At 47.0% G+C, this 14,245-nt stretch overlaps 1 protein-coding gene across 5 annotated transcripts in view; it reads left to right on the top strand.

Annotated features, from left to right (window-relative positions):
• The window catches only part of LOC119971847 (nucleobindin-2-like), an 82,176-nt gene that overhangs the window by 34,797 nt on the left and 33,134 nt on the right, over window positions 1-14,245 (top strand). For 3 of the 5 annotated variants that reach the window (XM_038808057.1, XM_038808056.1, XM_038808059.1), the window contains exons 4-6: window positions 5,510-5,642; window positions 9,830-9,933; window positions 12,675-12,860. In XM_038808057.1, coding sequence (XP_038663985.1) covers window positions 5,510-5,642; window positions 9,830-9,933; window positions 12,675-12,860 — 423 coding nt within the window. The remainder of the gene's footprint in view (window positions 1-5,509; window positions 5,643-9,829; window positions 9,934-12,674; window positions 12,861-14,245) is intronic. The other 2 variants (XM_038808058.1, XM_038808061.1) reach the window with 1 other exon arrangement.

Below are 14,245 nucleotides of genomic sequence, written 5' to 3'. Positions count from 1 at the left end.
TCCTAACTCACTCTAAGCCTTAATCGCCAATCACTCTTTTGCTTATAATGACTTTTGGTCTTGCAAGTGCCTGTGCTTAACTCCCCTCTACCTGAGCTCTGTCCATCAGCTACAGGCTGTGGAAGGTCAGTTGGATTTTACACCATTCTGGCCTCATGCCATGCAGATGGATTCTCTGACAGTGGTGGGGGGGGGTAAGGATGATTTGGGTATCAGGGGCCTGATAATGCTATATTAATGTTTCCAATACTGAATGTCTGGCGCTGTGCCCCGTCACTGAAGGGGGTAGGGGACAAATTGCATCACATGTTTACATTGATGTGAAAGGTGATTTGACTGTTCCCGCTGCTGAACCCGCCTGATGCGATTGAGAGTGGAAAATCCTGGCCCTGGTGTAAGCAACACCCCACTCTAATATATAGACATGTTTAGGATTGCGAAAGGAAGCAAGGAATGAATGGATAATGTGTTTTGATACTTATGTTGGCAAAAGATTTGGAAATATTTTAATATATCAAACTAATCCATTTTGAACGATCTACAGTTTGTACTGGGCAGACTGAGACATTTTGTAATATTTCCAGTGAACAAAGAAGCTTCCTCCCTTCCACCATACAAAATATGTGATTTGCTCTTTGAGGGGTCATATCCTGTCCTTCATTTTCATTCTGGTTTGTGGTGTGTAAATGAAACCATTTGTAAAATTAAAAAAAAAAAAATTTAGAGTACCCAATTCATTTTTTCCAATTAAGAGGCAATTTAGTGTGGCGCACACTGCACATCTTTGGGTTGTTGGGGTGAAACCCACGCAAACGCTGGGAGAATGTGCAAACTCCACACGGACAGTGACCCAGAGCCGGGATCGAACGTGGGACCTCGGCACCGTGAGGCAGCAGTGGTAACCACTGTGCTACCGCGCTGCCCCTGCCATTTGTAAAATTAACCAATTCTTTTGGTCCAACTGTGAATTTCTTTGGTTGATATGGGGGGGGGGGGGGGGTGATTTGTGACAATAATCCGAGACTAAACATATATTTTTGGCGTAAGAGAGAGCTTTCTTGTGCTGATCATCAGGCATTGGAGCAGAAGTCAGTCATTTGGCCCATCATGTCTACTCCACCATTCGATGAGATCATGACTGATCTGATATGATAATCCTCAACTCCACTTTTCCACCTTATTCCTAATCCTCGATTCCCTTATGATTAACAGTCTGTCTAGTACCTCCTTGAACATACTTAACGACCCAGCCCCTAGAGCCCTCTGCGGCAAAGAATTGCACAGATTTACTACCCTGTGAGAAGAATTTCTTCCTCATCTCTGTCTTAATATGGGCCACCCCTTACTCTGAGATTATGCCCTCTGGTCCTAAGCTCCCACAAGGCGAAACAACCTCCCAACATCTACCCTGTCAAGTCCCCTCAAGAAGGTCGCTTCTCATTCTTCTGAACTCCAATGAGTACTGTCAGAAGTAGTGGTAGTTTAGAGTAATTTATGTTTATATTGTTGGATATTAGAAAAAAGGTATAGATTATCGTTCTATGTTCTATAGTGTAGGTTAGATGGGCTTTAGATTTTTTCCATGTCGGTGCAACATCGAGGGCCGAAGGGCCTGTACTGCGCTGTATCGTTCTATGTTCTATGTTCTATTTATGTGACTTTAATTTTGTATTTCTATGTAAGAAAGGACAAAACTCTAGTTAGATTTATGTTAAACAAAGGGATTTGCATGTATCAGGGTTTAGTTTCATTTCATACTTGTCTGCATTGTGATTTGAGAGTTTACGACATAAAAAACAAATCAAGCTTACAGAATGACTGATCTGTTGCTTAGCAACCAGGGGCCACCTTTAAGTTTGAAAGACCTTTTGATCTTAGTTTTAACTGGACCCAAGGCAATAGTAGCTGGAGAGGAAACCACTCCAGCAGCTCGGCCAGAAGGAGAATAAGGGCACTGGAGTAATGGGAAGAAAGCAAGTCCCAGAAACTATAGAATAGATGGCTGTGGGATGCAAGGAATGAAAAGAGAGTGCCCAGGAAAATTGAAGTTAAAGGGACAAAAGGAACTGTAATTTGAACAAGGTACTGTTCATTGGAATTCAAGCAAAAGGCAGGGGAAATGCTCCAAGTTAGAGAAAGCTGCAGTAACCTGGTTTAAAATGGGTATCTAGAGGTCCAAGGTAAATAAAATGTTTGGTGACATCTTAATGCAGCCACTGTAGTGCAGTAGTGTTCTATTGGTGGGTTGGGTACATGAAAGATTGTGCATTCAAGCTTCCAAATGTGGAAATTCAAGACCGAGGAATACTGAAAGGAGAGTTGAAAATCCTGGAAGTGGATCATTGTTGAAAACAACTGAGGGAAAGCATAGTTTGGAAGAAGATTCTAAGATGTATGTTTCGAGAATGGAGTTTGGGAAGTACCCGTGTGGAAGTCAGCGAGGCAAATTGGTTAACAGTGTAATGATCATCTGGCAGGATCGGAGAAGAAATTGATAGAAGTTCATAACTACCAATTGGTTTCAGAAGAGGGGGGGGGGGGGTATCTGACCACAGTTGGCCCTTTGGTATACAGGGACTGTTTATTTACTGCGAACATTATGGCACAAGATATATCTTGACACTTACATGATCCTTAAACTCTACGTGCATTTGTGAAAGCACAGGTGGGGTGAAGGAGTAGTGTATTATAATCAAACCTTTCATGTTTAATGATTTTTTTCAGTTGTTAAAAGCTGATTGTCAGTCCTGTGACTTTGTTCATCCATGTTTTCTAAAAGAAAATGTAGAAGTTAGGGTCTTTTGAGCCACGGTTCAACTCTGGGACCTTCTTGTCCAATAGTAACATTAACTGGGATCGTACCAGTACATGCCCAAACTGCTCAACCTCTTCTTGTAAGAAAATCCCTCCGTACCCAGGATCAACCTAGTGAACCTTCTCTGGACCGCCTCCAATGCCAGTATATCCTTTCATAGATAAGGGGACCAAAGCTGTTCCAGGTGTCCTGTTTGGATGATGGGCTGTCTGTAAGCTGCAGGTTTGACTCCTTTTTCGGACGCTTCATCGACTACAGCATTGGTGAAGAGGATAAAACAGAACTACAGATGGTACTGCTGGCCACTCTGGCTAGGTTTCTTAATGCAAAGGAACAAGGTTTGCAATGTTTTCAAAATGTTGCTCTTTGATGGACTCGATGCATTTGATGCGAATGTGGAAGACTGGGCTCCGTATGCAAAACGATACGCTTTTTGTTTCAGGGCGACCGCTATCTCTGGGGAAGACCACCAGAAGGTAATTCTTTTGATGGCCTGTGGGGCCCCCACTTTCAACGTCATAAAGGCCTAACCTACCCTGTGGCCCCGTACTCCGAGCCGTTTGAGAAATTGGTGGCACTCATGATAAACATTAAGACCCAATGAAATTGGTCATTGTCCAAAGATGCTGATTGAATATGGCCGAGAGGACTCTGGGGAGCACAACTATGCCCAGTTTGAGAAAGAAGGCCTGACCATCGTCTTTGCAGTGAAGCAATTTCGCCAGTATATATATGGGCATCGGTTCACTATCATAACGGACCACAAGTCATTGTTTAGAGAGGACAAGCTGATTCTGCCAATAGTTTTGGATACAGTGATGGATCCTATTGCTATGGCCATACCAGTTTGAGCATCACCCGGGCTGGCAGGTCGAGAATGCGGACACTCTGAGCTGGCTCCCATTAATGACATGTTCACCATCTCCACCAAGGACTGACTAGGTCGTATCGACCTTAAATTGGATAACTTGCTGGTCACTGCTTCACAAATATGCGATTGGACATAGAAAGACCCAATATTGGCAACGTTTAAAAAAAAAAAAAAATTTTGAGTACCAAATTCTTTTTTTCCAATTAAGGGGCAATTTAGCCTGGCCAATGTACCTAACCTGCACATCTTTGGGTTGTGGCGGTGAGACCCACGCAGACATGAGGAGAATGTGGAAACACCACACAGACAGTGACCCGGGGCCAGGATTGAACCTGGGTCCTTAGCGCCGCAAGGCATCAGTGCTAACCACTGCGGCACCATGCCGCCCGGTATTGGCAAAGTTGCGTCACATCGTCTTACACAGGGGCCAGCAAACTGCCAAAAGAGCTGCGGGCTTTTGAGGTCAAGCAGCAAGAGCTCAACGTGGCGGATGGCATCCTCCTGCGAGGAGCTTGCGTTGTGATTCCGAGCCAGGGCAGAGAGTCCAGACTCTATTCTACACGCTGGACACCTGAGGGTGTGAAAAATGAAAATTCTAGCCAGGAGCTAGGTATGGTGGCCAGGTCTGGATAGTGAGATTGAGTGACTGGCCCAGCAATGCACAACATGCCAGGAGCAACAGTAGCTCTCGCCAGCCGCACCACTCCACCCATGGGAATGGCCAGGCAGGCCTTTGGTGCACCCACATGCAAATTTTGTTGGACCATTTCAATACTCTATGTTCTTGCTGATAGCGGATGCTCATTCCAAATGGCTAGACATCCATTGAATGCCATCCATCACTGCAAAGGCCACCTACTACGAGATGAGGTTGCATGCTTTTTGTTCAGCTACTGGACCACACCGCGTGTTATGATGGGAGTGGCACCGGCTGAACATTTTGTATTAGTGGGAAAGCAAAACTGTGATGAGACCTTCAGAGGCAGTACCGAAGTAGATGGAGGCAGGTCAGAGGTTTCCGACTGGAAGGTGCAGTGTATGCCTGAAACTTCAGAGACAGAGCCTAGTGGATTCCAGGGACCATGGTGGAACAGACTGGAGTGGTATCATACTCCATTAAAAACACGGGAATGGACTGTGCGGAAGCACCAGAGCACCTCTGGAGCAGGGATCCAGCTTCTGAATAAATCCCACTGCCAGCTGGGCTCAAGGGGGCCTGGGGACATGAGATGCATGAAGTGGAGTATTCGGGTTCTGACATGGAGACTCTGGCATCCAAGTTCTCGGACGATGGCCTCGCCAGGGAACGGTCACTGATAATCGATACAAAAACAATATCCCCGACATGCTAAGTGCCCCCCAACCCAGCCTCACAACAGCCGGAGGCCCGACTGCATGCTCGTTAATTCCCCGAGATAAAAACCGGCCCAGAAAGGAGCCGGCATCTCAAAATGGTCCAGGCTGGGACTTGGACTGTTGCTTAGTTGTATTTCCTAGCAATGAGTAGGAAATAGACTATTTTTCACACTCTTTTTCAGGACTCCTCATTGACAATATACTGCAAATTAGCTTAATCTGACTGGTGGTGTCTGGGATAGATTGTGGGACTATTGGTTTAGAATTAATTTTCTTCCAAATACCAAGCCATTGAATGTTGTGAAGAGTGTTGGTGATGGGTGGGTCATGTGGGAGATTGTAATTTTTTATGGGAAGATAGAGAGGCTGAATTGCTTCTATCAGCAAAGATTTTGTGATTCCTGTGATATTAAATTGATTATTTTGATAGTTCTGTTAATTTTAATCTTTATTTTCTTTTAATGAAGAGTGGAAAACTGGCTAAAGAACTGAACTTAGTGAGTCATCTTGTAAGAACCAAATTGGATGAATTGAAAAGGCAGGAGGTGTCCCGGCTACGAATGCTTATTAAAGCCAAAATAGATGCACAACAAGGTAAAGGTACTGTACAGAAACAGATTGTTACCTTGTTTCCTGTTATGTTAGACTTTATTAGTTAAGAACATTCAAGCTAGAATATAAATTCCTGGTAAGTGTACTCTCTAAATAGATTTAGCAACGATTTGATGTCCTGCAGAACCATTTCCATTTGTGAGACAATTTGAATCGGACACCAAATATAGTTGCAATTATTGTGTTTGACCAATGTATCCAAGTGGTAGACATATAGTGAAATAAACAATATTACCTTGATTATTCCTGAGGTGCAACTGTTATTGATTCTTTTGATCCTGACTCCAAAAGAACTCCAGGTTTAAGGAAAGCTGAAGATTTTTATAGGCCTTCAGTGACTCACAATGGAACATGTACAGTAGTTAAACCATCCTTGGTTCATTGGTGATCCCATCTTTTAATACATGTACATGACCAGCTTTTTATTATTAAACAAAGGTATTCAGAAATTTGACACAGAAGATGTTACTGTGGGTAGGTGATTGATATGTGCCTGGTTTGTCATGGCGGATGGGTTTGGCCAAATAATTACGAATCTTTAAAAAAAAAATATATATATATATATATATATATTTTTTTTTGTTCAGGGCATTATCCATTTTATGATACACAATACATTCATTCAACTTCATACAATTTTCATAATAAACAAGCAGCCCTCCAACCCACCCCATATCCCCCCCCCCCCCCCCCCCCCGCTATTTGATGACGACTGCAACTCTTGAAGGAGATGAACAGCATCCACTTTGAATACGAACCCCTCCTCCAACCCCCTAATGGCGTACTTTGGGAGGGATTCTCCCAACAGGAGTCTTGAGTGCCGATGCCGGAGTAAAAACCGGAGTATTTTACTCCGGCGTCTGCGCCCATTCCCAGACCCATATTCTGGGGCCTCCGTGAGGCTGGCAGGGGCGTGGTGCAATTTGCGGGGCCGGGGCCTCAGCGCGGCGTTGGAGACCCGGCACCGCGTAAAAAGCGCGGCACCTTGGGTCTCGTGCATGCGCAGTTGGGCCAGCTCAATCCTGCGCATGCGCAGTTGGGCCAGCTCAATCCTGCGCATGCGCGGGGAACTTGTGTGCGCTGGCCCATACCCAACATGGGGTCAGTGTTCAGGGGCCGATAAATAATCCCGGGGGGGGGGGGTGTGTAAGAGGCCGGCCCGCCGATTGGTGGACCCCGATCGCGGGCTAGACCCCATCGGAGGGCCCCCCACAGGCCGCTCCCCGAGTGTTTGCGCAGAGTCCCCGCCGTCAGCAACCAGGGGTGAACAGTGCCGGCGGGACTATGTCGTGTCGGAGCGGCCATTCGGCCCATCCGGGCCGGAGAATCATCGGCCCCGCCGATTCCAGCGGCCCGCTGCCGGCGCGCGCCAAATGCGCTAGCACAAATGGCGGCCATTCACCGCACCTCAGAGAATCGTGCGCTGGCATCGGGGCTTGGTTGCTCCGATTCTCTGGCCCGGCGTGGGGCTCGGAGAATCGCATCGCATCGCACACCCCCCCCCCCCCCCCCCCCCCTATTTTCTCCACGTTCAGAAACTCCGACGGAACCCCCACCCACACTGTCGTCTTAGGCAGCTCCGAAGCCCCGCTACCCTAGCACAATCCTCCGGGCTATCAGGGAGGTGAAGGCCAATACATCATCCTTTTTCCCCTCCTGCACCCACAGCACATCTCATACCCTTACGCCCCAAAATCTCTGACATTGTTCCAAAAAAAGACTTCCAGAGCCCCCCTAATTTCAGGCAGGACCAAAACATGTGTGAGTGGTTCTCCGGCCCCCGCGAACACCGGCCGCATCTGTCCTCTGCCTCCGGAAAGAAGGCATTAACATGTGGTTTGTGCAATTCTTTAAACAGGATCAGGCTCAGTTTTGCACACGAGGAGGTAGAGTTTACCTTGCGTAAGGCTCCACAGCATTCCCCCCCCCCCCCCCCCCCCCCCCCCCCCCCCCCCCCCGCCCCCAATGCACCACCCAACTCTTCCTCCCACTTTCTCTATCTACTCCAAGTAGGCCATCTCCATCAAATGCTCATAGATATCCAAAATCTTCCCCTCCCCTCTCCTCCTCAGTCACTACCTTGCCCATCAATGAGGGGGGTGGCAACCAAGGAAATGTTGCCAGCTCCTTCCGCACAAAGTTCCTCAACTGTAGAGATATGAACCCATTTCCCCCTCGAGAGCTAACATTTTTCCAGCAGTTCTTCCAGCCCTGCAAATCGACCCTCCACAAATAAATCCCTAAACCTCCAGTTGCCAGACCTTGTACGTCGAGTCCAATCCCGCTTAAAATGTTGCCTGAACTGATTACAAAATGAGGCTATCACCATCGGGCTCGTAGAGTACCTGACTGGTGAGAATGGAAGAGGAGCCAGTACCAATGCCCTCAAACACCACCCTGTACAGGAAACTTCCTCTGTCCACCCCCAAAAAACGCTTCCTCCCACGACCCATTTCCAAACCTTCTCAATATTCACCTCACAGTAGTAGTTCATCAATTTTGGCAATGCCAACCACCCCCCCCCCCCCCCCCCCCCCTCCCTTCTCCCCCGCCAACAGCCTGCCCCACTGCAAAAACGTTCTCCAAACCCAAGATGTCTTTCCTGCCCAAACAAAAGCCGAAATCAGCTGATTAATCTTCCCAAAAAAGGATTTAGGTAGAAAGATCAGGAAGGATCTGTTTTTGGAAAGACTGTTATTTTCACCATTTGAACCTGCCCTGCCAACGATGGTGACAGAGCATCCCATGCTTTCAAATCTCTCGACCAGACCGGCCAAATTCAGTTTATGCAAAAATGCTCAGTCCTGAGCCACCTGTATTCCTAAATATCTGAAGCTCAACCTAGCCAGCCGAAACGGCAATTTCTTCAGACCCTCTCCCTGTTCCTGAGGGCTCACTGGAAGCACATCACTTTTCCTCACATTGAGTTTACACCCAGAAAAGGAGCCAAACTTGCTCAAAACCTTCACAATCCTTTGCACACTGGAGAGAGGATCAGTTACGTACAACAGCAAATCATCCACGTACAGGGATACACGGTGCTCCATACCTCGCCTCTCCATACCCTTCCACTCCGTCGATGACCTTTGTGCTATAGCCAGTGGCTCAATTGCCAGTGTAAAAAGTAGTGGGGAAAGTGAACACCTCTACCTTGTTCCCCTATAATAAAAAGTACCCCAAGCTTAGTGCGTTAGTATGAACGCTCGCTGTGGGGGCTTTATACAACAGTCTGATCCAAGAAATTAACCTGCGTCCAGACCTGAACTCTTGCAAGCGATACCCTATTCTACCCAATCAAACCCTTTCTCTGCGTTCATAGAAATTAGTACCTCTAGCTCCGACCCCGCCAGGGGCAACGATATTGCGTTCAAAAGCCTCCTTATATTGGCCGACAATTGTCGACCCTTCACAAACACAGCCTGGTCCTCAGGAACTCCCCCAGCAGACCTTCCTCCAAGCAAGTTGTCAGCATCTTGGCCAATAGCGTCGCGATGGCATTCAATAGAGACATGGACTGAAAATACCCACACTCCTCTGGATCCTTGTACTGCTTCAGGATTAGAGAGATGGAAGTCTGTGCCAGTGTGTTCGGAAACTCTCCATGGTACAACGAATCGTTAAACATCTCCATTGGAGGTGCCCCCACCTCCCCATCTGCTCCAGGAATCCAAGCAGCTCCTTCTCCAATCTTGAAATCTTCAGGGATTTGGGGCACGACGTCCAGTCTGGGATCAAGCACACAATTAAAATCCCCCTCCATAATCAGCCGATAAGAATCCAAGTCCGGGATGGCCGGCAACAGCCTCTTCATAAACTCCGTGTAATTATGAATCTTAACAGCCAGAGGGCAGAGGAGATCTCAAATCAATTTATTCTTAACTGATTTTGAACAGAAGATTCAGTGGAAATGAACTTACTGAACTAGTGGCATGTTGATTGAATTTGGAATGGGCACATGCCTTCCAGCACAGACTATTGTCTGTGGTCCAAATAAGCTGACTCTTCTGGGTACAATTTTATCTTGATTTAGATCTATTTACTTAATATGTTGTAAATGCACTCTGTGTCATTGTTTCGGAGAAAGTATTGCCATCAGTGACAAAGTCATTTAAAAGAAAACATTAAACATGGGTGGTTTGCGCATTAATCTCCTCTTTTTTTTTTACCGTTTTCAGATGCAGGGATCGACCATCATGCTTTGTTGAAACAATTCGAGCACCTCAATCACCAAAACCCCCATAGCTTTGAGCCCGAAGATTTAGAACTATTGATTAAAACTGTAAGTGGTCATTACGTGCTGTGCAATGTGCACTTATGAATCTAAACCTTCTGTACCTGAGGTGGTCACAGAGGACCAGACGGGCTTCGTCAAAGGTAGACAGCTTACCGCGAACATCAGGCGCCTGCTGAACGTGATAATGACCCCCTCCGGGGAGAGAACACAAGAGGTGATCGTCTCCCTGGACGCAGAAAAGGCCTTCGACAGAGTCGAATGGAAATACCTCATAGAGGTACTGGAGCGGTTCGGGCTTGAAACAGGGTTCACCGCTTGGGTAAAGCTCCTATACAATGCTCCCATGGCGAGTGTACGGACCAACAATACCGACTCCCAATATTTCCAGCTGCACAGGGGCACCAGACAAGGATGCCCACTGTCCCCGCTGCTGTTCGCACTAGCAATCGAACCGCTAGCAATTGCGCTCAGGGCAGCAAAAAATTGGAGGGGGATCCGAAGGGGAGGTAGAGAGCACAGAGTCTCACTCTATGCGGATGATCTGCTCCTCTATATCTCGGACCCACAGAGCAGCATGGACGGAATCATCGCGCTCCTGAAAGAGTTTGGAGCCTTCTCGGGCTACAAACCCAACATGAGCAAAAGTGAGATCTTCCCAGTACACCCGCAAGGGCGGGGGGGCGGGGGGGGGGGGGGGGGGGGGAAGCACTAAAGGGGCTGCCGCTCAAACAAGCCCAACATAAATTCCGCTACCTGGGGATCCAAATAGCCCATGACTGGAAAGGGATCCACAAATGGAACCTCACCAGCCTGACGGAGGAAGTTAAAAAGGACCTGCAAAGATGGAACACACTCCCGCTCTCCCTCGCGGGGAGAGTCCAGACGATCAAAATGAACGTACTGCCCAGGTTCCTCTTCCTGTTTAGATCCATTCCGATCTACATCCCCAAGGCCTTTTTCAAAGCGCTGGACAAGCTTATCATGGCGTTCGTATGGGGGGGGGGGGGTAAAAATGCTAGGATCCCAAAGAAGGTCCTACAAAAAACAAAAACCAGGGGGGGGGCTAGGCCTCCCGAATCTACAATTCTACCACTGGGCGGCAACAGCCGAGCGAGTAAGGGGATGGATCCAGGAGCCAGAAGCCGAGTGGGTACGTGCGGAGGAGGCCTCCTGCATGGGAACCTCCCTCCGGGCCCTCGCCACGGCAGAACTCCCATCCCCACCCAAAAAACACTCCAGCAGCCCAGTGGTGACAGCCACCCTCCAATCCTGGAACCAACTGCGGCAGCAATTTGGCCTGTACAAAATGTCGGACAAGGCTCCCATCTGCAACAACCATAGGTTCAAACCAGCACTGACTGACGCCACCTTCAAAAGGTGGAGACAGGACGGGGGGACACTGACAGTCAGGGACCTATACACGGACGACAGGATCGCAACACTGGACGAACTGACAGAGAAATTTCAGCTAGCTGGGGGGAACGAGCTACGGTACCTGCAGCTCAAAAACTTCCTACGAAAGGAGACAAGGACGTACCCACAACCGCCACGACAGACACTACTGGAAGACCTACTGGACGCAAGTATCCTAGAGAAAGGGAACTGTAGTGACATGTATGGCCGACTGGTAGATAGGGACGACACCGTACTGGACACAACAAGAAGGAAATGGGAGGACGACCTGGGGATGGAGATAGGGTGGGGACTCTGGAGCGAAGCACTGCATAGGGTCAACTCCACCTCCATGTGCGCAAGGCTCAGCCAGACGCAACTAAAAGTGGTACATAGAGCCCACTTAACGAGAAACCGTATGAGTAGGTTCTTCCCGGAGGTGGAGGACAGATGTGAGCGGTGCCAAAGAGGCCCGGCCAACCACGCCCACATGTTCTGGTCTTGCCCCAGACTTGTGGAGTACTGGACCGCCTTCTTCGAGGCTATGTCCAAAGTGGTGGGGGTGAGGGTGGAGCCATGCCCGATAGTGGCAGTCTTCGGGGTTTCAGACCAGCCAGATCTATTCCTGGGGAGGAGGGCGGACGCCCTTGCCTTTGCCTCCCTGATCGCCCGCCGTAGAATCCTGTTTGGCTGGCGGTCAGCAGCACCACCCAGAGCTGCAGACTGGCTGTCCGACCTCTCTGAATCTCTCCAAATGGAGAAAATCAAATTCGCCATCCGAGGGTCGGACGACGGCTTCCACAGAACGTGGGAGCCATTCATGCAACTATTCCGGGACCTGTTTGTGGCCAACGTACAAGAGGAAGAATAGTCGGGTGGCCAAGAATCGGGAAAATGGACGGGAATCGGGGGAAGGTAGCCGGGGGGGGGGGGGGGGGGGGGGGGGGTTACGGGCTCGTTATGGGGGTTTGATGGCAAGCCAAGGCCCAAAACCAAACTATAAATAAATGCCTATAAACATGTGCCTCGGCCATACTGGGGAATGTAAAATATGTATGCTGGCTAAAGGGGGCGGCCACAATTGTTGTTATGAAGATGCTTACCTGTAAATATTCATGTTAAATTTCTGTGTTTTCTTTTTTTCCTCTCTAATAATTTGTAATCTGTCATATATAAAATATGAAAACTCAAAAAAAACATTTATAAAAAAAAATGAATCTAAACCTTCAAAGCATTGATTAATGGAACACTTATGTTGCAGACCATTCTGCTTGTGCTCTGGAAACCAGTGTTTCCATTTCCACCTTTTCCCCTTATTCCAGGTATCGCAAAGAACTTTGAGGCTGTTGTGTTTGGATTCGTATAAATTAGTTTGTTATTTTTAATGCATACAGGCCACCAGTGATCTGGAAAATTATGACCAAGAACGGCATGAAGAATTTAAACAATATGAGATGCTGAAGGAACATGAGAGAAAGGAGTATTTGAAAACATTAGATGAAGAAAGGAGGAAACAGGAGGAGGCTCGATTTGATGAACTGAAAAAGAAACACCAGGATCACCCAAAAGTTAATCATCCAGTAAGAGAAACCTCACAGTAAATTGAAAAGGAAAGTAGATTGTGCTGTTGGGGTGCTTTGTAACTTAGGTTGAATTAATTTGAACATTGTTGAAAGTGAGAAAGCCAGGATAAGGGCCAAGGCTTATCGTTTAGGAAATGTGACTTGTTCTGGCAAATGTTTTTGTTATTGATTAGATCCTCATCCAGACCAGTATTTTCATTGCGTCTCTGGGACATTTTGCAAAATTGAAGTGACCAAGTAGCAAGTTGAACCAGCTACAGACGTTGTAGACATTCAGAGAATGTCACATGATGAAGTAAACATTTGTACTATTCATGAGGCAAAGCATCCAAACTGAAATGCATAGGAGCATAGTTGAGATGAATCGATTATGTGGGTGGCACGGTAGCACAGTGGTTAGCACAGTTGCTTCACACTCCAGAGTCCCAGGTTCGATTTCCAGCTTGGGTCACTTGTCTGTGCGGAGTCTGCATGTTCTCCCCGTGGCTATGTGGGTTTCCTCCGGGTGCTCCAGTTTCCTCCCACAATCCAAAGATGTGCAGGTTAGGTGGATTGGCCATACTAATTGCCCTTAGTGCCTAAAAAGGTTAGATGGAGCTGGGTTGCGGGGATAGGATGGTGATGAGGGATTAGGTATGGTGACCTTTCCATGGGCCGATGCAGACTCGATGGGCTGAATGGCCTCCTTCTGCACTTTAAATTCTATGATTGATTATCTTACAAATTTATAGTTTATGACGTTATACTCCTGATAACCAATTGAAGGATGAAACCAGAGACAATTAGTTTGGATTTATCCCCAGAGTGAAGCATTACAATAATATACCTCCCAACAAAACCCTTACCACACTTATCAATAAAGCTCTCTTTATATGTGCTCAAGTAATGGCCCAATCATTGTCCTCCATCTGCAGACTGTTAACCACAATTGATGCACAGTAACATGTAATGGAGAGGGAATTCGGAGAGATAAGAAATTCCACAATTCAGAATTCTTGGGAAAATAAAGGGGCAGAGTAGGCGCAATTCAATGGATTACAAATTTGCTAAAATGCCCTCAATTAGAATAATATATTGCATAAAATGATGGATGTTGGAAGAACAATTTTTCGATGAAAGCTGTATTTTTCTAATTTATGTTGCCTATTACATTAGCATAACAAGCTCTTTCAATAATTATTTTCCCATACGAATAAAGATTAAAGTGGATTGGAAAGACATTGCAATTGGGTTTAGTCCATTGTCTGATGCAGCACTTAACAATGTCCTTACAATCACTTGAAAATAAAGGCAACTGGCATTGCATCTTGAAGCTTTAAAATTGTTAAACACCTAAAATCCCTCCATGAGATTTTAATATGTTGAGTTCAGCCACCTCACTG

This window comes from Scyliorhinus canicula, chromosome 9 (assembly GCF_902713615.1).
Source record: "Scyliorhinus canicula chromosome 9, sScyCan1.1, whole genome shotgun sequence".
NCBI lineage: Eukaryota > Metazoa > Chordata > Chondrichthyes > Carcharhiniformes > Scyliorhinidae > Scyliorhinus > Scyliorhinus canicula.
Note: the sequence above shows the minus strand (reverse complement) of the source record. Positions and strands in the feature narration are given on the sequence as shown.